This window comes from Anolis sagrei, chromosome 1, assembly GCF_037176765.1.
Source record: "Anolis sagrei isolate rAnoSag1 chromosome 1, rAnoSag1.mat, whole genome shotgun sequence".
NCBI classification, from domain to species: domain Eukaryota; kingdom Metazoa; phylum Chordata; class Lepidosauria; order Squamata; family Dactyloidae; genus Anolis; species Anolis sagrei.
Genome location: NC_090021.1, coordinates 68,272,509 through 68,293,948, shown reverse-complemented (window position 1 = coordinate 68,293,948; position 21,440 = coordinate 68,272,509). Strand labels below are relative to the sequence as shown.

Below are 21,440 nucleotides of genomic sequence, written 5' to 3'. Positions count from 1 at the left end.
TTATTTAAAATGTCATTGGAGCTTGAGGTTTTTGAATAATGGCAAACCTTCAACTGAAAATACTTCATCTCAAATGGCTGAAGTTTCAGATTTGGAGGATGAAGACAAAACACATTTTGTACATGCTTAGGCAAACCTGAGACATTTCTTTTTAACAGTAAGCATTTAGGTATTATCACATCATCATCTGTAACATTTGTGAAATTGCTACAAATACTTCAACGGTTAAGACAGGACATACCACTTGATACTAGAAATGTGTTGTTAAAATAGATAAAATAAATGATAATACCATCTTAAGGCAGTAAGAGGAACAGGTTTTCAATATTCCTTCATGACTTATTAGTAAAGTATCCCACCAATGTCTGCACAGGACAAATGCAGAGAAACTGAATAAATTAATTATTAAAAATCTTTATTTAAGGTTTGGTCAGTACAGGTAAGATAATATTGGAGTCACAGAGCAATATGCATTAACAGGATACAACAGTTCTTAAACTGAGTAACTATGCACACAAAATTCTTAAACATTCGATCACCTAAAAAGAACGCACAGATGCATGGTGGCAAAACTGGAACACAAACTACTATAGGACTCCCTCACCAAGTTCATTTTAGTTAGAAAACTATTGTACTGGGTAGCTTGGCAGTCATTAACCCACAGCTATTATGACAAATCTCAAATGTTATAACAGTATGAGTAAAGAATGCCCTTACACAGCACAAGTTCTAAATATACATAGATTTGTACAGACATCATTATGTTATACTTGGAAATAAAGTTCCATTTTCAACTTCACATTAACTCAAAAATGCCTTGAGCCTACACAAACATCCTTTTAGCAACATTCAATGTAATTGTTAAAATTTCAGAAGTGGCAGAGGTATTGAAGCAAAAAACCCACAAAGGCAAAATTGTGACATATATGCACTAATTTGAACAGTTCTGGACAGCTTCTTCTCCCAATGTCAATGACACTATATAAAAACGTTGCAGAAAAAAAGATTACAAAACTGAACCCTGGACATTTACATTTGAGTCCAAACCATTCTGAACATGACGAGACCCCATAGTTCTGTTACCTTTCACACTGACTGTTTTCTCCTCCTGAGGATCATGGTTGGAGTCTGTGTCATTCGAATGGTGTGTCAGGGAATTTTCACTACCAGTGGGAGAGTCTACACTTTCGTACCCAGTACTGAGTTGGTTTATATAGCTACCAGATCCTCTGCCAGTTCTATCTTCAGAGTGGTTGGAGAGCTTATTACCATTGCTTGGTGAGGGTGGGAAGTCATCCTCTGCTCCACTACCCTCTCTATAAAAACCAGGCCCAGGTGTCCTCTGGTGGGAAGAGCTGCCATTGCTTGGTCCATTCGCCAGACGACTGCAGTCTTTGTTCATGGGCTCCACCTGATCTATAGCAGCTTCGGAAGCTGGAGTCCGGCTGGTACCTGGGGCTGGGGATTGCGACGGCTGTTGCTGGTACTGAACCAATTGCTGGCGAGTCTCCTTCAGTTGCTGCTGTAGGACTAGAATGGTGCTCTGCATACCTTCTACCTCCTCATCAAGCTGGATGATGAAATCATTCAGTTCTATATGAAGAAAAACACATTTGGAGTGTACACTTAATAGCTCATATGAATATTCTCAAGTGGCATCAGTCACCTGAGCATAGTAATAACATGCTCAGTTACAAGATAATGAAATTCTATTTTTCTTTATGTGCAATTCTGATAAAGCACCCAAAGAAAATTCAGCTTTTATCCTTCAAAGTACTGCTGTTAGGGAAGCACAGATCATGTAGGGATGAAATAGAAAGAGAAACAAAACACAAAATAGATAAACATTTAATCTCAGTATGTCTTGTAAAAATAGTCATGAGCTAAACAGGAAGTCCCCTTTTTTTCTAAGAAGAAGCAGAGCTTCTTGTTACTTTGTGTTAAATGTTTTATCTTTATTATTCCTATAATCTACAAATACACACAAGTTAAAATAAAACTTATTTGCCCTATTCCATTTTATTATCAACACTAGATTGAATTTCATATATTGTATAAATTAGGGTGGCAGCTGAATTCCCATAGAACAGAATTTTTCTACCTAATCCAAGCTTACTCCCATGGTTCCTATTATAAAACCTATTTTGCATATGATCACTTTGCTCAAGTAAAAACCTTCACTGTTTCTACAGTCTTCATCTTCAATATCAATGAAATTATATACAGGTTCTTTTTTTACAATCTACAGATTACAATCAACCTGAATTACATGTACCGGGTTTATGTTGTGGACCAGGGATTGAATCATCACCCTAGTCATGGAAACCCACTAGGTGAATTTCCATGGGCAAACCACACTCTCTCAGCCTCAGAAGAAATAAGGGCAAACCTCCTCAAGAAAGCTTGCCATAAGAAGGAAACAACTTGAAGTCACAACAGAAAAAGAAAATAATAATTTGAACCTTTTTTCAAAACAAACAAAAAGATATAGACTGTTGTGATTTTATATAAAATGCCAAATCTAAACTGGACTAAGTCCAGTTATCCCATGTTATATCCTTCAAAAGCCACAATACACAGAACAATATGGACTGGGTGGCCCATGAGGTCTCTTCCAACTCTTTGATTCTATGATATAGCAGGCATACTTCCAAAATACCTATAAAATCTATTCTGACCACCCACAAAAATGCCCTTGAGATATACTCCTTAAGATAAAGAACAATGTATTTTTCAAACCCTTAAGCAGAGGAAAATTTCAACAACCAGCTGAAAACTATGTCTCTAATGTTTCATTCCTAAGATTTAAATTGAAATTAAAGCTATGCCCCCAAATGCAGTTTCCAATAAAGATTTCAGCTGAATCAAAGAAATGGAAAAATGAAGCAAAGATTCACTACCACATGGGTGTTAGTGCCAGCTTTTTAACATGTACGGACTAATGCATCAATCATTGCATCAATCATTACAAACATATATGGAAAATTCTACATATTGCTTAGGTCCTTCACAACTAGAACTAAAGTCTAGAAATAAACTATAAAAATAATAGTTTTTAGGAAAAGTATTGCTTGTTTTTAGTCATTTTTTCAGTTTTAACCAACAAGTGCAATCAGGTTGAAACAATCACATTATTCAAACTTTTACTAACACACACAAATACAAGTTAACCTGTGCCCTTCACAAACATAACGCAATTCTTCAGTTTCTTTATAAAAAAAATCCCTTACCATCCTGACTGCTTTTAAGTTCCTCACTATATTTCTTCTGTAAAGCCAACTCTGCCTCAAGTTGTGCAATACGTCCTTGGGACAGTTGCCTTCCAAGCTCTTGATTCTCCTGGATAAGCATTCGACACTTCGCCATTAACTTTTTACCTGTTTGGCTGTAAAGGAAAAAGTCATCTATCACAAAATGAAGACAAATTCTGTCATCTCCCTTGATAAGCAGTAGTTGCTGGAAGTGCCACTGCTGTGCACGTCATTTTAAAGTCTCATATTACCAGTTGTCACAGTACAAAATTTCACTACAGATACCACAAACTGATCCATCATCTGTTGATCTTCTGGCTCTGTCGTTGAAACTGAAAGGTAATATCTACAAATGAACAACTTAAATTATCAAAACATTATAATCAAAGGTTATCTAATATTTTAACTATGGCACCCAATAATTTTCAAAAGAAAAGGGGTTCTTTTTTGTCGAATGGATTTCTACTTTTTATGGGACTAAAAATTCCATTTTACTTACATAATTGAAAACTCTAGCCATCCTACATACATTGCCTCAAATTTTTAATGTTACAATACATACACCGCTGTATCAGCTGTAGAAATGCTGTGGGGCTTACATATTTATGAGCAAGGGAAAAACCCCTTGACAAAAATTAGAGTGCACAGCTCTTAACTTCATGGACCGTAACCCTTCCTTGTTGGCTTCCTATTATTTATGGTGTGTCCCTATATTAAACATACAACTTCTATTGTTCCTTCTGGGTTAAGATCTTCCTGCACCTCTTTCATACATTTTCTAGCAACTCACTAGTTTTCAGCACTGAGTTGGCTCACTAGAGGTATAGCATCATATGCAACTACAAAGCAGCAAGGCACAGTGTGAGAGTATTGGCCTATTTAGAAATGGTCAGAAACACTACAATACACCTAGCTCAAGGCCAATATGGAAGGAAGCTCTACACTGTAATTGCTACAAGCAGTGGCAGGTCCAAGACTAAGTATTTTTAACATGCAACTGATTAATGCTGAAGACCCCAATCTGTGTTAAACAATTGTTTAAACTGTAGGGAACACCAAAAAACCCCTGCAAAATATTTAAGGTAGTATATACACAGTTGTGCATGAGACAAGGATTTATGAAATCTCAGGGAGAAACAAACAAAAAACACAAAGGAATTTTACGTGGTTGAGAAAGAAGGAAATAAGTTTTCTACCATCCCTTAAAAATACAGAATTGGGAAGTCACTCCCCCCCCCCCCAATCTTTTTTTCTTTCATCCAAATAAGTATGTGTTAAATGCAAGGACTGCAGGCTGAATCTGGCCGTGTCATTTTATATGGATTGTGAGGTTTCAAAGCCAGGGCAACATAGTTACATTTATACAACCTTTTGAATTACAAACCACCCTTTTGAAGGCAACCATAAGGCTGATGTGGCCCTTGGAAAAATGAGTCCAATATCCCTTTTCTAGGGGCGTAATTCTCCAAATTCTTAGTTATGATTTTTCACATGGGAGAAGGCCTGAAAACCATACATAATACCTTGGGACTCCCACAGGCGGCATGTGGGCCACACAATCTCTATTCCTAGACTATAATCATAAGTGGAAGGGACCTTAGGTATCATATTGTGTTCCTATGCTTATCCCAATAGATGCAGGATATCGATTACCAGAACATTCCATTATATGTGGTTACTAGCCCTTACTTAGCATCTCTTATAATGTAGAATCACCTTCCATTGCAGTCTACTACGCTACTGAAATGCTTCATAAAGCATGTAAATGCCCCTTCTAGTAAATTGGTTTGAGTCTCAAAACAAATATCTAATTTACTCTTTGATCTATGCAATAACCCCCCAAATATATACACTACCTCCTGTTTCCTCTAAATCCTAAACATGCCAAACTCCTTTGCCCTTTCCATGTCCAAGCTCAATCCATGAATGTTTCCCTCCTCCAGACACATTCTTGTTTATTACTATTCTCCTTAATACTGTGCCTAAAATTTTATTTCTTTCATTCAGTATACTTTTACATTTTAAGACTACAGCTTCAAACACTCCACAACTGTACATAGCAAAGAGAGTACCATCTCAGTGGAAGAGAACGTGCTTTACATGCAGAAGGTCCCAAATTCAATAAACAGTCCGAAGGCCTCAAGCAGTAGGGTTAGGGAAACCACTATCAAAAATATCAAAGAGTTACTTCTACTTAAAAAGTACACACTGCTGGTTAAATAGACCACACAACTTATGTCAAGAAGCAGGATGGTCAAAAACGAAAGTGTAAGATGACGATTTCCACCTTCTTTGAGGCTTGAAAACACCAGAATAGCTAATGGTCTCTGAAGGGCATAGAAAATGCAGTTTCAAAATTGACATTAAATAAAATGGGGTATATACAAATGTTTGTCTCAATGACAGTTAACTTAAACTGATGAGGCATACATAAGTGGTAACTAGTACGGCATTCATTATAATGGTTCCAGTCTACAGTGGAAGCATATGTTTAGACCAGCATACAATTGCATTAGTAGTTTCAAGAACAAGATAAGTTAACTTAATTACATTAGACTCAGGAAGACAATGGAGTATATTGGTTTGGGTACTGGATTAGGACTCCAGGAGGCCAGGGTTGGCCACAGAAAACCCATAGCTCGGCCTTGGGCAACTCATACTCTATCAGTCTCAGAGTATTGCAATGGCAAACCCCTATGAACAATTCTTGTTGAGAAACTCCATGATAAGTTTTGTCTTAGGTTTACTGTTTCAAGTAAAAAACAACTTGAATACACGTAAAAAGAAAATATATGCCATTTTTTTGTCATTAAAAATTATTTCAGGTAATCTTTGCAAAAAACACATTCCTGCCATTTACATTAGCTATTGTTTCTGGAAAAGGCAATAAAACCCATAACTAATATCTAACACAATCCAAGCATGATGATTTCAATTTGCACGAGGAATGTAAATCTAAACTTTGTAAATCCTGTAGCATCTACTCTAAACATGTATGCAGATACATAACAGTTTCATTATCCAATTCCAGGCCTGTTTATCTATTCATGTAGTAACCATGGCTAAATAAAAGTTTGACTTTTTATGGTATCTTCTAATACAAAAAACCAATATTAATTCTACCTAGAGTAGACTGACTAAAAAAGAAACCAAACTTAGCTTAGCTTTGCCTAAGCTGTTCTACTCATTTCAAGAGATCCAGCTTAGACAAAAGTAAAACTGAATTCATCCATTAATATACTATCATACTGGCTACAAGCCAAAGAGCTACTTTGAATGTAAAAAAAATATAGCTTGGCCATGCCAAGTAAAATACTGGGTTTTTGTTTGTTTTTTTGAAATGGTCATTATGGAATATCCGAAAAAAATTCTGTTCCATTAGCATTGTGTTGTATACCATAAAAGATTTCTGCTTAAATGAATATATAAAACCTAGAATTTGTCAATTTGGATGGTTCTCTGGATCCTAGTGAAAGTCTTCAAACATTAACAATTTCAGAAACTTCCATCTTAATTTTTTTTTCATCTACTTCCATCCAATAACACATTAGTTGTTTTTAAAACCTACATGATATTGAATTGTTGCTCATTCTCGTTCATATCAGTCTTATGTAATTAAACAAAACTACTTGCAAATTAGATTGTTGTTTTGTTTTTTTTTTTTTGTCATGTCAGCAGTGACTTGAGAAATGGCAAGTCGCTTCTGGTGTGAGAGAATTGGCCATCTGCAAGGACGTTGCCCAGAGGACGCCCGGATGATTTTTGATGTTTTTATCATCCTTGTGAGAGTCTTCTCTCATGTCCCCGCATGAGGAGCTGGAGCTGATAGAGGGAGCTCATCCGCCACTCCCCGGATTTGAACCTGCGACCTGTCGGTCTTCAGTCCTGCCAGCACAGGGGTTTAACCCACTGCGCCACCAGGGGCTCCAAATTAGATTGTAAACGTTGATTTTAAAAATCAGTAACTAGCTAACTCTATGGCAGATAATACATTATAGGATAGTACCACAGTGCATCTTCCGCCTCTTTGGCAAAACAAACACATAATCAAGACATAATTTCAAAATATGTTATATTAATAGAGTGCCCCATTGAAATGTTCCTAATAATCAAAATCTCTATTGGATATGATGAAAGGTATCAGTGACAGTATATAATAAAATATAAAACATCCAGCGATTTCCTCCTGCTGCAATCAAGAAGATTGTTAAACACAATGTTGAAATGAAGTTAGATTTGAAAAACATCTCTTCCTTACACTCTTTAGAACCACATGCGGAAATAAATGAAGGAAAATCTTTAAAAGAATAAATTAAAATCTCACCTCTTGGATGAGACTTCTGATGTGTTTGACATGTTTTGGACTACAACTCTCAAAACGCTTTGCTAGTGGGCATGCTAGCTAGACTTATGAATTAAAACATTTGAAGACTAACAAGGGAAAGTAATCAAAATCTCTGTGCGTCTAAGTCAGTTATGAAGAAGATAAAATACAACTAGTCTGGTATTTACAGAAAAGCGATTTCCCATGTTTCTGGATTTCTCAATATGGAAATACGCATATCAGAACAACCTACTAAAACCCAAGTATAAATTATTTTGCCCATATCTATTTAAACTGAACACCAAGTAAATTTACCCCGCAGTCAATAAAACATTTAAAACCCCGATTCATTTGAAGTTAACATTCTCCATCCAAACATGAATTCGTTTCATAAAGTTGAATGATCACAAGCAATATGCATGACATCCCACAATTAAAACAAAACCTATGAAGAATGGTTTTCTGATTATACATTCAGTACATTTTGCAAAACAAGTTGTAACATATTAAGGCAGAGTTTTTAATTCACCCAGCAAAAATCTTACCTCTGCTGTGATGTTAGATCTTTAAAAGATCTTCCATACTGTCACACCAAGGTGGTTTCCAAAATGCACAATTTGTTTTCATGTCTTTCTAGGTACACTCAAAGGTTTATATACTATCACATCTCATGAGCTATGATTACCTAAAGCAGAACTAAAATGTATTTCATGAATGTGTTCAAGTTAAGTTAGATGGATAATACTGCATTCAGAATACCAGAACTGGCACATGGATTGCCTCGTTTTTCTAGATTTCACCTCGTATGAAATGTCAAAAGTGTTTTTTTTCCAACCATATTGACTATAAGTATCTATAAATGCAGCAGTCCAAGTTATTTTAGTAGTGTTCTCACTGTGATCTCAACAGTGCACATGACAATGCCCCACAGATCTAATTCCCAGAATTCTTGGGATACGCAAGGCACCAGAACATACCAATTCTGAACTGATGCCAACCCACAGGGATGCTTGTAAGGTTGAACATAATTCTTTCAGGACAAGCCAAAGCAGTAGCTTGTTTGCATTTCTTTTATACTCGTACCTCATAAAAGCTTCACATACAGTAGTATGACAAGCAGCATTCCCTGAGCTACGCAGTACAACTATTTCAAGGCATAGTTTATAAAGATGTGCAAGAGAAAAATTAGATATACAATGGAAAGCAAAATGCCTTATACAACTCTAAAGGCTACTGCCATAGATGCACCTTCTTTAGTCTGCATATATCTTCTTGTGGCAAAATTAAATGGCACTTCTGCATTAGCAAGGGCAATATAAGAATCACAACTAGGCTTTTGATTATATAATCTAGCTGAGATCCACATTATACACGACTGCTTCAACAATGGAAAAAGATATAGTTAACTGCATCTATGTTTGTACAGTACTAAATTTAGGAGTTCACATATTGCCATCCATCAACAGAACAATTTGTTATTCATAACCACGACATGGTTCACTGAAGTCCTATGGCGCTCAAATGTTAAGAAATCAATCAATACTGACTGTGTGCATGTTTTACAGCTATTCAAAGCTGATTACCAAATATGTGATTTAAACAAAATTCACCTCATTGAGTTTTGACCCAGCAGTTCAGTGAACAAGGAGGAAGTCCACAGTCTTTAATGGCAAATCTGACTTAAGCAGTCTCTAAGTCACTAGGTTTAGGGTTAAGAGCGAAGTATGTTCCATTTTAATGTTTTACTGGAATTTGACATGATCAATTCATGATTAAAATCTCTAGGTTCTCCTCCAATCTGTCTGTAGACATAGTGTGCCACAGACATTGGCCTTCTGCTTCTCCCTCTATTTTCTTCAAATAGAACCATTTGGCAAATGTCTACACGTTCTAGAAAGGACATTTTTTTCTGAGGTGGTCACTTCTTCAGAAAAGTCCGACGCTGTCAGGCCTCTGAAGCAAAAGGGGGGAAAGCTGAAACACAAGGTTCATCTGGTAAGTGTTACATTAAGCAATACAAGCTGGACAGTATAAGAATGTGGCTTTTGGCTCAAAACGTCTGAGTCTTGGTGTGGAAACGAGTACGTGGTTGTCCCACCAAAGCATTCTCTGTCAGGGAAGTCTTGACTGGGGAGTATGTTTTGTTTACCTATCAGGTGTAAACTTCCAGGCACTCAGTTCATTTTGGGCTTGTTCCAGTTTGTCTTTAGTCTGTTCCAGTTCACCTTTCATTTTTAGGAAAAACAAGTTGATGGCTGGGTCCACCATTGTAGTTCTCAGTTGAGCAACACTCGGCTGCTGGACTTGCTTGAGGTACTGGATCTGATTCTATGCACAAAAAATGAAAAATTATTAAGCATGCATTCATGGATCCAATTATATACCCCTATATATTACCCCTAGGTAATAATAATAATAATAATAATAATAATAATAATAATAATAAAATTGATTTATTGCCCGCCTCTCCCTGTGGCTTGAGGCAGGATACATCATCATTAAAACAAGATAAACACTATTAAGACACATACAACAAGATACACAGAGTTAAAATACAAATTAAAATTCAGTAATGAAAAGCGAATTAAAGTTCACAACTTAAAACTGACTGGGTAGGCCTGAAGGAAGAGATGGGTCTTCAGCTGCTTTTTAAATTTTGACAGCTAACTTAGCTGTTGAATCTCTTCGAACAAATCATTCCAGTCTTGGATCAGTAGATGAAAAGGTCCTCTAGGTGACGGTCGCCAGTTGGGTTCTGGCAGGCTGGAGTAGCCCCCCCCCCCCCCCCCCAGGCCCTTAGTGTTCAGGGAGGATTGTGTGGGAAAAGGCTATCCTCTTGGTAACTTGAACCCAAACCATGTGGATCTTTGAAAGTCAAAACCAGCATTTTGTAATTTCCCTGAAAACTAAACTGGCAACCAGTGGAGTGACTGTAGCATGGGTGTGATGTGCTCACTCCTAGATGTTCTTGTTGCTGTATTTTGAACTAATTGAGTTTCAAACTTTGTACAGAATTATTCCAATGTAAAGCACACTGCCGAAGTCCAACCTTGAGGATACCAGCAAGTGCACTAACATCTTTAGGTCCCCTACTTCTAGGAAGGGGCTCAGCTGGCATACTATCCTTAGCTAAAGCTGGTTTTGAAGGCATGGAAAAATAGACTTGGCTGTCATCAGTATACTGAAAGCACCCTGCCCCTTGCCTCCAGATGATCTCTCCTAGCAGTTTCATTAAAATCTTTTAAAGCCCCTTGTGAGATTCCATATAATAGTTCCTAATATGTTTGAAAGAGAAACTAAACTTTGAAATCAGTTCGATATGGCTGAAATTTATGCAGTAAACACATTTCTATACAATGCAACCTGCATACAGCATATGCACAAATGCTTAATAACCAGAGGTTATGGAAATAATTGCAGCACATGAACTACATGTATTTCCTTGAATTATTTCTGGCAATAAAACGGATATAAAGTAATGCCAGTACGTTTATTCGTACACACTTGGCTTAATTGTAATGGGTATGTAAATAAAAGAAAGGTGTTCCTTGTACCCAGTTTTGATGGAGGAGATAACCACTTCTGTGCTGGTAATGCATGTGTTCCCTTTAAATACAAATGAAGATAGGAACACAGAAGAGATGCTACAAGAGGCAACTCCAGTAACAGTCTGTTTTACCTAGAGCTTGTTAAATATCCCTCCCCCATAGTTAAAGTGTTTCATCTGTAAGTTTTTTTATACCTTAAAAAATGGAAGGAACTTCAGCTGCCAGACTCAATAGGTTTCCCTAGTCCTTGTACTATAGAAATCTGAGGAGTTTACGTCACTTGCGGGTGTTAACCATTAATTTTGCTTAGGCTTGGAGTTGATCTATGGCATTTAATAACCTAAAAACCAGAAAATATCAATATGCTTTGGACTACTTTGATGAAAATTACTAAGATGGCCTTCTGGGGGAAAATCCTGAAAATATCCTACATAACAACTGAGGCAAACATCATGAGATATTAATCTGTATAAGAATCTAAGATATTTAAAAAAAAACAAATTACAGTGTGACAGCACAGGCACTTTCATTCCTAAAAGTTAAACTTCACTTACAGTACACTCTTGCATCTCTTGTTCCTTTGTTGCCAGCCGCATCACCAGGATATTTTCTCTTCTAGCAGATTCTTGCTGTTGTTGCTTCAGCTTTTCTTCAGATTCCCTCAGTCCAGTTACATCATTAGCTAGTGTTAAATGGTAAAATGCTGATGAGCAGAAGCCTTTCAATTTAGCCAAACTACAATTTTTCAACAGAACAAGGCAAAAGTAACTTGGCTATTCATTACTTGCTCTGCCCTTCATGAAAGAAAATAGCCACAGTAGCACTGTAAACAGTAGATTCTGCTCTTTCCTCCCTTTGCTAACTTTCTAAGAAATACATGCTATTGTCATGTCATGTCATGTCAAGCAATATTGTTTCCACTACTGGTGCTGTTTGTAGTACATCTGCTGCTCCTGAAAATACATTTACAGCAATGCCAGCTTTCACTTGATAGACAGTGACAACTTCTATTTATGGAGGCCCTCAGATTTGTCACTTCATGAGTAAAGCAAGCTTTTTTCTAAGATATCAAAACTTGCCTATTTTGGCTTCAATTATCTGCTCTGGTAACGTTCAGGCTAATTACAAAATGTGCTTTTCTTTGCATTGTTTTTGAAAGTATATGAGATAGAACTGTGGCTTGCCAACTTGTTTACGAACTTAATTCTAAGCACTGATTTTTGATTTAAAGACCTCCACATCTTAGAACCCCAAATAATCCAACTTCATTTCCCCATAGAAATCTGCATGGATTGTGCTCAACACTTGAGATGCGTGTCTATTTTTTAAGATGGATATTTATGTGTAGGATTATTAAACAGCGTAATTGTGAATTTGTCTAGATTCTTTAGTATCTCCTTTAGCTATTAGAATACCCACTTTCTTCAACACATATGAATGCACCAATAATAATTTTCTTGAAACCACAGCAGAATTACAAAACTAAGTTCTCTCTGCAAATTGCAGTTTAGTTTGAGTTCAATCAATAAATTCCGTTTTCACACAGATGTGTTTAGGAAAATAACACTTACTTGTCTCACTCTAGAGGCATTACATGATTACCTATGCAGTGAATTCTGTTTTCAACATTAATCCCATGGAAGAAAGGTAAAGCAAGCCATAGATGGAAATAAATTCTGGATTTTAGTAAATTAAAACAACTAAAACTTAATTTTAAATAATATAAAGAAGTTTAACACTGTGATGAAAATTCCTGACTGAATGTATTTTGTGAGCAAATAAAATACATTTTTCTGTCAAAGGAGAGGAAAGTGAAAAGTAAAAAATCTGTAGTAATTTTATAAACAAAATGAGATAGAGAGGGCAAAAAGCTCTCAATATTGATGGGTGAACAAAAGGATCTGGGAGTTGTTTATAGTAAACAGACTGAATATATATTATCTTGTGATGCCCAAGAGACTAATTAACCAGTTATGGGACCACACTTGCTCTTAAGAATACTTCTATGAGGGTGCAACAGAGGTTACCACTTACTTCCAAGAATTGAAAACAAGATCATTAAATGGAATGTTATTTTGAAGTTCAGTCTTCAGCTGTTTGGATAATTATCAAATGTAGAAGATATGACACGTTAGATAGGTTGCTATAGCATGGATGACTGTCCTAGCGATGCCACCAACATATACCTTTCCCAACAGAGAGCTATCATTTATTACTAATATTAACTGACATCTCCCCATGTTTCTGTGCACAAGTCTTTAGAAGAAATTTTTTGGCTGTACTTATGTGTTTCTCCAAATAATTCCCCAAAGCTCCTTTTTCTTTTACTATCATTTCTGTTTCTTAAAAGTCACTCAAATCTGATGACACATTTAGTGGAGTTTCAACTTACAATTAAGGTCTGTGTATTTTCCCTCCAGAGCTTGTACGTATGCTTCATACTGCTTCCACCTAAAGAATTGAAAAAATGTTTCTAACTTTTGATGTTGAAGTATGATGCACACGTCAACATATAAGAATGCTTTCAAATACACATCATAAAATTCATTACAAAAACTGTTTACAACCAAGTATTACGAACTATATGTGATCTCAGAATTAAGAATACATAAACTGAAACATATTACTGTATTTTTGTTTGCCAAAAATCTGACCACACATATTACTACCAATAACAGAGTATAGAAGATATAATATGGAATGAGAAGTGTTTTTACATGGTTTGGCTGATTTAGTGTTTCCTGAAGAAGGCTGCTGTTGACAGGAGCTACAAATGTTCTGGTTTTGTCTACCTGATGACAATCACAATTTCAACACAGGACCCATATACTCAGATTTCAAAGTGAAAATTCTGAGATTTTGGAACTTCCTACTGAGGGAGTAAGACCTGACTTGCTATCACCCAAAGCAGGTTTAGATAGCAGGAAAATCACTTAGATCTTTAATAACAGTGGGCTTTTTGTCTGTTGATAGGCACTGTACTTTTTTTAAAAAAATGTTATTGTGAACATAATGAATTTGGACAGAAGTGGACATAATTCTATAAATCAACACTGCCTAAATAACTTCAAGACTGAATGTTATTTTGAACTTGGTTCTACTTTATTCAAAATAGGAACAAGATAGTAAGAAAAGTACTGTTTCACCCATTACTTTACCTTAAGATCAACTCCTCTCTAGGGAGAACCTTGAAGTCTGTTTCACTGAGGCGAACCTAAAGAACAAAAACAATAACTTTCAATACTTTCCCCCTGATATTTTATGAAGAGATGAACAGGCACACATATGTCTAAAAACTGTAATTACCTTCTTTGGAAGTGGTTCTTCGTTAGTCATTGTGGATTCTGTGAAAAAGGAGACACTAGCATTACTTGGTCTTTTTACAAAGATAGTAAACATCTGCACACCACATTAAAAATTAAAACTTCACTCCCACTACTCTATAACTTATTGTAAATAACCAATGTACATATAAGAGGGTTGAGGGTGAGAGCTTGTTTCCCAGCACATTTCAAGTGTTTAGGTTAAATTTAAATAAATAATTTGAAGGTCTACATCAGTGGTTCTCAGCCTGTGGGTCCCCAGATGTTTTGGCCTTCAACTCCAAGAAATCCTAACAGCTGGCAAACTGGCTGGGATTTCTGGGATTTGTAGGCCAAAACACCTGGGGACCCACAGGTTGAGAACCACTGATCCACATGAACCTAAAGGATTCTTTTAAAATTCTGTACTCTTTAAACATTTGTCTATAAGCATACTGTATATGATGGTATGTATGGTAACAAAAATAAACAAGTTATTAAATACTGAAGGTCCTTCGAGACTTTTGGCCCATCCAATATATGAGATTGAGAATACATTTCCATATCCAATAAATTTTATTTTGTTTTTTGCTGCCCAAAGTATTCCTTAGTATATATTAATTATCTATTATCCAACTGCATATGCAGAAATGAATACATCCTACTGCGATTCAGGGAAATCACATCCAAAGTTTTCCCAGTTCTTTAGAAAATGTTTTAAGGATGTTCAAGATGAGGGAGGGAAGAATGCTACAGTGGAATGGGAAATTAGATCCACTTCCAATTTTGTTAATAGAATCTGATTACTTGTCCACAAAAGGCCAGTAATATTTTTTATCTAAACACTATACTTTCAAAAGTCTTGTATTCAAGTAAAGACTGGTTATTCCTAAAAGAGATCTCTAAATTGCAGAATGTTGCTTGTGCGGTAGCTTTGTGGAAGCCTACCTTTGTTTATAGTAAATTAAAACCACCCTATATTACTCTACTTCTGTTTGGCATGTGAGGCAAGGCAACAACGAATAGAAGATTCTCTGAAGTAGATATATATGGTACATAAAAGAGAAGGGAAACCTTCTCTTTTAAGCAGCATCTTTCCTGGTTGTGGACAGGCACAACTGGATATAACTTTGAAAGCCTACTATCTCTGAATGCAAAAGTAGTCATTTAGTGCAGAAATAATATTTTATTAACCCCTTTTTATTACATTGACTAACAAAACTTGGTTGTCAGTGTTACATTGCTGATAAGTGAGCTAACTGAAGTGTATGTGGTCTCTACTTATCTGATGCTATTAAGCCACATATGTCAATCTCACAGGTCCAACGAACACTGCAACTTGTTGAGTGCAAAAATACTGTATTGAGACTAGACTGCTTTTTCAATATACTATTCTTATTTTTAAAAAAATCCATACCCAAAAATCTGATCTACGCTTAGCATCCCTCTCCAAGCAACACAACAATCCTAGGCATGGTGTCTTGGCAGTATTAAAATGCTACATTACATAAATGCATATTTGTTCATTCAGGTGTATCGTAAACTAATACCATTGGTCTGTATAGGTGCAGCATCAAGGCACAGGTAGTTCTATATATGAATGGCTGGACTTGTATTATATATTTGTATTAATATGTAAGCACTAGTCCTTTAATGTGAGTGCAAGCTGCCACAAGCATTACATTTAGGGCTGCCCACTGAAGAAATATTTTCAGTTATGGTAGGTAGAGACTTTAAACTGCAGGCTGCATGTCTTGTCAGATAAACATAGCATATACTAACCTGGAATCTGAAACATAATTTATCTGTAAATGTCAAGAAATGATCAGGGATTGTGTACACCTGATATTTGAAACGGCCTTGGACCATGATTTTTGGATTATGTGATTTTACCATTTATATTAATATGTTTTTAACTCCACATTTTAATGTTTAAATGTGGTTACATATTTATGACCAAATCAATAGTTACATGTTATTGTTGTTTTAGGTTAGGTTTCATATGTATGTGAGGCATTCAATTTTGCCATAAATAAGTTGGAAACCACTTTGAGTCCCTCCCTGGGGTGAGAAAGGCAGTATACAAGTCAAGTAAGTAAATAAATTACAATGAAAATTGCTTAGTCTGAAAGAAAGCCTAAAGACCACCCTGGGTTTCTTTAAATACTATTTTTATGCATTATTTGCTGGCAATGCAGCTATTACTATTTAGATATTAGACCAGGGCATGGGCAAACTTGGGCCCTCCGGGTGTTTTGTTGAAATTCAACCCCCACAATTCCTAACAGCCTCTGGCCCTTTCCTTTTTTCCCCTCAGTCGCGTAATCATAATATGAACACTGGATTTAGTATCCCAATAATAGCCTCCTGCTTGAAACTTGGTCGGGCAAAGGATGTCAGTGGGGGAAAGATTAAATGGGTCCCATCTTTAAATGAACGTCTGAACACAACCCAAGCTGTCATTTCCTTTCTGGCTAATAAAATACGGCCATTCGGGCCTTTGCCTGAGTAAGCACACAGCAAGATCACTATTTTAAAGAAAACTGGCAAACGAGGGTAACTCTTGATTCCCAGATAAGCCATCCACACGGCCTTTATTCGCAGAAGCATAAAACTCAGGCGCTGCGTGGGTCCAAATCGTGGCACCAAGAGATTCTCGCAAAAGGCTTGTTCGTATAGGCTTTTTTAAAGGTAACTGGCGTTCTTTGGATGTCGATGGCAAGGCCGAGGCGTAAGGCCCTTTCCCCTCCATCCCTATCGCGCTAGTAAACAAGCCTGTGTTTTGCGGGAAGCGGAAGAAACGCTTCCGGGCGTGGCGGCCTCGGGCCCTCCAAAGAGGAGGGTGGGCGACGCCGCAGGAGCGCCAGAGCAGAGCCCCCCCCCCCCCTCTCCCCAGCCTCCATCTTGCGAAACGGTCGTCTTTTCCTCCCTGAAGCGTCGGGCCTTCATTCCCCCCTTCCTCACCTCAGTGGAGGCGGCGCCGCGAAGGCGTCCTCGTCCTCACTCGTCGTCTCCCCCTCAACCGACTTCCCCTGAGGCAGGGTTTCTCTGTCGCATCAATGAGCCGGAAGCCTCGAGGCAAGGCTTCTTCTCACCCTCCCGGTTGGGGGGGGGAGGAAGAGGGGGGGCTGCAGCACCGCACGCGCTTCCCGCCCGTTCTTATATTTGGGGCTCCTCCGCTGCGCTACAAAATGGCGCCGGCGAGAGCGCAACGAGAGGAGCCGCCTCGCCCCTTCCGCGCCTCGTCCAATCAAAAAGCAGGAACCGCCGGCAGCCCTCAAAGCGGGCCTGGCCCCGCCCCTTCGCTCCCTCTGCCTGCGCGCGCTACTCCCCCCTCCCCTCCCCAGCCCCGCCCGCGCGCCGCCTCGCGCCACCTCCTCCTCCGCACTTACCGGCCCAGCCAGCCACCAACGGACGGGAGTCCTTCGTCTCGCGCTCTTCCAGGCCGCCGCCCTCCTCTCCCCTTCCCCCGCCCTGCGTCCTAACAGTGTTTGAGTCAAGGCCTTTGACTCCCTCTTGCGCTCGGCACTGAGAAGGGGAAGTAAATAAGATTTGCAGAGGGGGAGGGGGGAGCCCCGGGGGAAAGGCGTGATGCGCGCCTCTTGCTTCCCTCCTCGCGCCCGCCAGAGTGCGCACTCGCAAAGCATGCTGGGGCGCTGAGGGAAGCGGCGGAAGGATCCGCAACGGGCCATCTGGCCACCTGCAGGAGTAAACACCAGAAGCGCGGAGGGATATCAGTCCCGTCTGCCCTGGGAGGAATCTTTTGGCTGCCGGAGAAGGGCTGTTGCCTGGATTCATAGTGCATGCAGTACCGGGTTTAAAATCAGAACCATTGAGTTGGAAGAGACCTCGTGGGCCATTCGATCCAGGCCCCTGCCAAGAAGCAGGAAAATCACATTCAAAGCCTCTGTTTAAAAGCCTCCAAAGAAGGAGCCTCCACCATACTCAGACGCAGGGAGTTCCACTGCTGAACAGATCTCGCAATTAGGAAGTGCTTCCTAATGTTTAGGCCATAGCTGTTTGGAAGTGGCCCTAGTCTCTAGAGTAGAAGAAAATATGTGATATTCTTTCAAATATTTAAAAAATGATTATCAAGGATGCTTGCCATAGATGCAGGCGAAACCTCAGGAGAAAATGCCTCTAGAACATGGCCATAGAGCCCGGAAAAACCTACAACAACCCGATTATCAAGTATTTTCTTGGCCTTCTTTTCTTAAAGCATAACATACCCAACACCCTAAATTTCATAGGGCTTGATTTCCAAAGGCATTCTTAATCCATTCCTGATTACCTATGTAGTGCTCACAAAGTGGTGGTTTCTTGGTATTAACATTTTGTTCACATTGCTTTAACATTTTGCTTATAACCAAGGTGAAAGAACAAAGTGCAAAAGCTGGGTTGCAGTTAAACAAACAAAAAAAACCCCAAGATTATGGCTGATTGATAACAAGCAAACATGGAGGCAGTGACAGACTTTGTATTTCTAGGAGTGAAGATTACTGCAGACTGCAGCCAGGAAATCAGAAGATGTTTACTTCTTGGGAGGAGAGCAATGACCAATCTCGACATCACATTGGCAATGAAGATCCACATAGTTAAAGCAGTGGTATTCCACATAGTAACCTATGGGTGCAAGAGCTGGACCACAAGGAAAGCTGAGTGAAGGAAGATAGACGCTTTTGAACTGTGGTGTTGGAGGAAAATGCTGAGAGTGCCTTGGACAGCAAGATCAAACCAGTCCATATTCCAGGAAATAATGTCCTGCTGCTCACTGAAGGGAAGGATATTAGAGGCAAAGATGAAGGACATTGGGCACATAACGAGAAGACAGGAAAGCTTGGAGAAGAGTATGACTCTGGGGAAAATGGAAGGAAAGAGGAAGAGGGGCCGACCAAGGGTAAGGTGGATGGAGAGTATCCTTGAAGTGACTGGCTTGACCTTGAGGGAGCTGCGGGTGGCAACAGCTGACCCATGAAGTCACAAAGAGTTGGAAGCAACTGAATGAATAAGCAACAAAGTTCAGAAGTATTCCTGGTTGTAGATTTACTAACTACTCTAAATGTTTCACTTGATGACACAAGCACTTCACCTTAATTTGGCAGTTAATCATAATCTACAGAAGCGATGTAAGTTTATCATGACTACTATGCATTTATTTATGAGTAAATTTTTAATTATCTGTGGTCAATAATGTGGGAATTATCTCAGACTGAAGAAATAGAGCTCAAGGAGAGAAACAGTAGCTTGTCAAAAGCCTGTTTGCTCAGCAAACTAAATTTCACAACAGAAAGTACTGTTGAGGCAAGCCTGTCCTAACATGTTGCCGTTGCATTTAATCAACATTGAAAGAAAGAAGAGAAAGTGACAGCATGATTACCCACACACATTTCCTAATCAAAACTATTCTAATCTAATACCTTAGCAGCCTGAAAGCCAAAACCAAGGTTACAACATCTGTTATAGAACTCCAGTATGCTGATGACAACGTCATCTGTGCATTCAGAAGAAGATCTACAAGCCACTCTAAACACCTTCGCAGAAGCATACGAGAAGCTTGGCCTGTCATTGAACATCGAGAAAACCAAAGTGCTCTTCCAGCAGTTACTGGCCAATCCCTCTCCAATGCCAGAAATACAGCTTAATGGCGTAACATTAGAAAATGTTGACCATTTCTGCTACCTTGGCAGCTACCTCTCCACAAAAGTCAACATTGATACTGAAATACAACACTTTCCTGAGCTCTGCGAGTGCAGCATTTTTCCGAATGAAGCCTAGAGTGTTTGAGGACCAGGACATCCGTAGGGATACCAAGGGGCTTGTTTATAAAGCTATTGTCCTCCCAACCCTGCTATATGCCTGTGAGACATGGACTATCTACAGATATCACATGCAACTCCTGGAACAATTCCATCAGCATTGGCTCCGAAAAATCCTGCAAATCTCTTTGGAAGACAAGTGGACAAACGTCAGCGTGCTGGAAGAAGCAAAGACCACCAGCAATGAAGTGACAGTCCTCCACCATCAACTCCACTGGACCGGCCACACTGTCCGGATGCCCGACCACTGTCTCCCAAAGCAGTTGAACATCTCTCACAGTCAGGAAGTTCTTCCTTATGTTCAAGTGGAATCTCCTTTCCTGTCATTTCCTGCTCCTAGTCCTAGTTTCCAAGACAGCAGAAAACAAGCCAGCTCTCTCTTCTTTATGACATCTTTTCACTTATTTAAACATGGCAATAACGTCTTTTTTCAACATTCTCTTCTGCAGACCAAACATGCCCAGCAATTTAACTTGAGAGAGTTTCCATTTTAGACTGTGGCACTCAGAATACTCTTTCCAATGCCAGAATCATGAATGGCTATGCTAGCTTTATAATCCCAAGGATACCTCTTCAGCATTCGACACGTGAAGACTGAACACTGTAATAAAGCCAGAAGCCAGCTCAACCCCAGTGTCTACTGCGGCATCAATGACAGCAGGCACACTGTAGGGGGTTCATCTACCAAAATTATATATGGCAGCCTCCTAATATTTCTTTTCTGCATAGTGGGGATGAAGGGGCAGAGATCCAAAATACTCCTTAAATCCAAATCCGAAATGCAGGAGTCCCCTTTCCACTGGAGAGGGCTTGGAAGGACACCACGGAAGTTGGATCTTAAAACTGCAAAAAAGCTGTTTATTGTGTGGCCATACACCCCAGAGTCCCGTATGCACACATACGTGGCAAACTTTCAGTGCCATTTAGGCACAAAGCTATATAGACAGACACAGAAGCAGTTTAACATTCCAGCTTTCTGGCTTCATGAGGGTATGCTCGATTCTGGCCACAGCGGGGAGCTGCCGCTTCACCATCCACTTGTGACACTGAATCCTTTATGGAGTACTTCCTCATTCCTGCACATACTGCTGGAAGGTTTTATGGTGTTGTAAATTAGTTAAATTAGCCTCCCCGCATAAAACGGTACCTAAATTTCCTACTTGACATATGCAACTGTCTTTCGGATTGAAGAGTGGGTG

The 21,440-nt window shown here is 38.9% G+C and overlaps 1 protein-coding gene across 2 annotated transcripts; it reads right to left on the bottom strand.

Moving 5' to 3' along the window:
* Positions 1 to 398: 398 nt before the first annotated feature.
* On the bottom strand, positions 399 to 18,063 carry WTAP (WT1 associated protein). Of its 2 annotated transcripts, none has more exons than XM_060753665.2 (8): positions 17,818 to 18,063; positions 14,430 to 14,467; positions 14,282 to 14,337; positions 13,516 to 13,574; positions 11,678 to 11,805; positions 9,725 to 9,903; positions 3,231 to 3,385; positions 399 to 1,593 (listed from the first exon to the last, which is right to left on the bottom strand). In XM_060753665.2, exons 2-8 carry the CDS (start codon positions 14,457 to 14,459, stop codon positions 1,007 to 1,009), a joined length of 1,194 nt encoding a protein of 397 aa, XP_060609648.2. In that variant the 5' UTR covers positions 14,460 to 14,467; positions 17,818 to 18,063; the 3' UTR covers positions 399 to 1,006. The 2 variants fall into 2 exon arrangements, with proteins under 2 accessions (XP_060609648.2, XP_060609647.2); XM_060753664.2 differs by lacking the exon at positions 17,818 to 18,063 and adding an exon at positions 17,390 to 17,659.
* Between the last annotated feature and the right edge of the window lie 3,377 nt (positions 18,064 to 21,440).

What these genes read in the sequence shown, in the direction of transcription:
- WTAP (XM_060753665.2), bottom strand. Translation starts at nt 14,459, where the DNA reads ATGACTAACGAAGAACCACTTCCAAAGAAG. An exon ending in AAGAGATGCAAGAGTGTACT is followed by an intron (nt 9,904 to 11,677) that starts GTAAGTGAAGTT and finishes TTTTGTGCATAG; the next exon opens with AATCAGATCCAGTACCTCAA. An exon ending in TGGAAGTTTACACCTGATAG is followed by an intron (nt 3,386 to 9,724) that starts GTAAACAAAACA and finishes TTTCCTTTACAG; the next exon opens with CCAAACAGGTAAAAAGTTAA.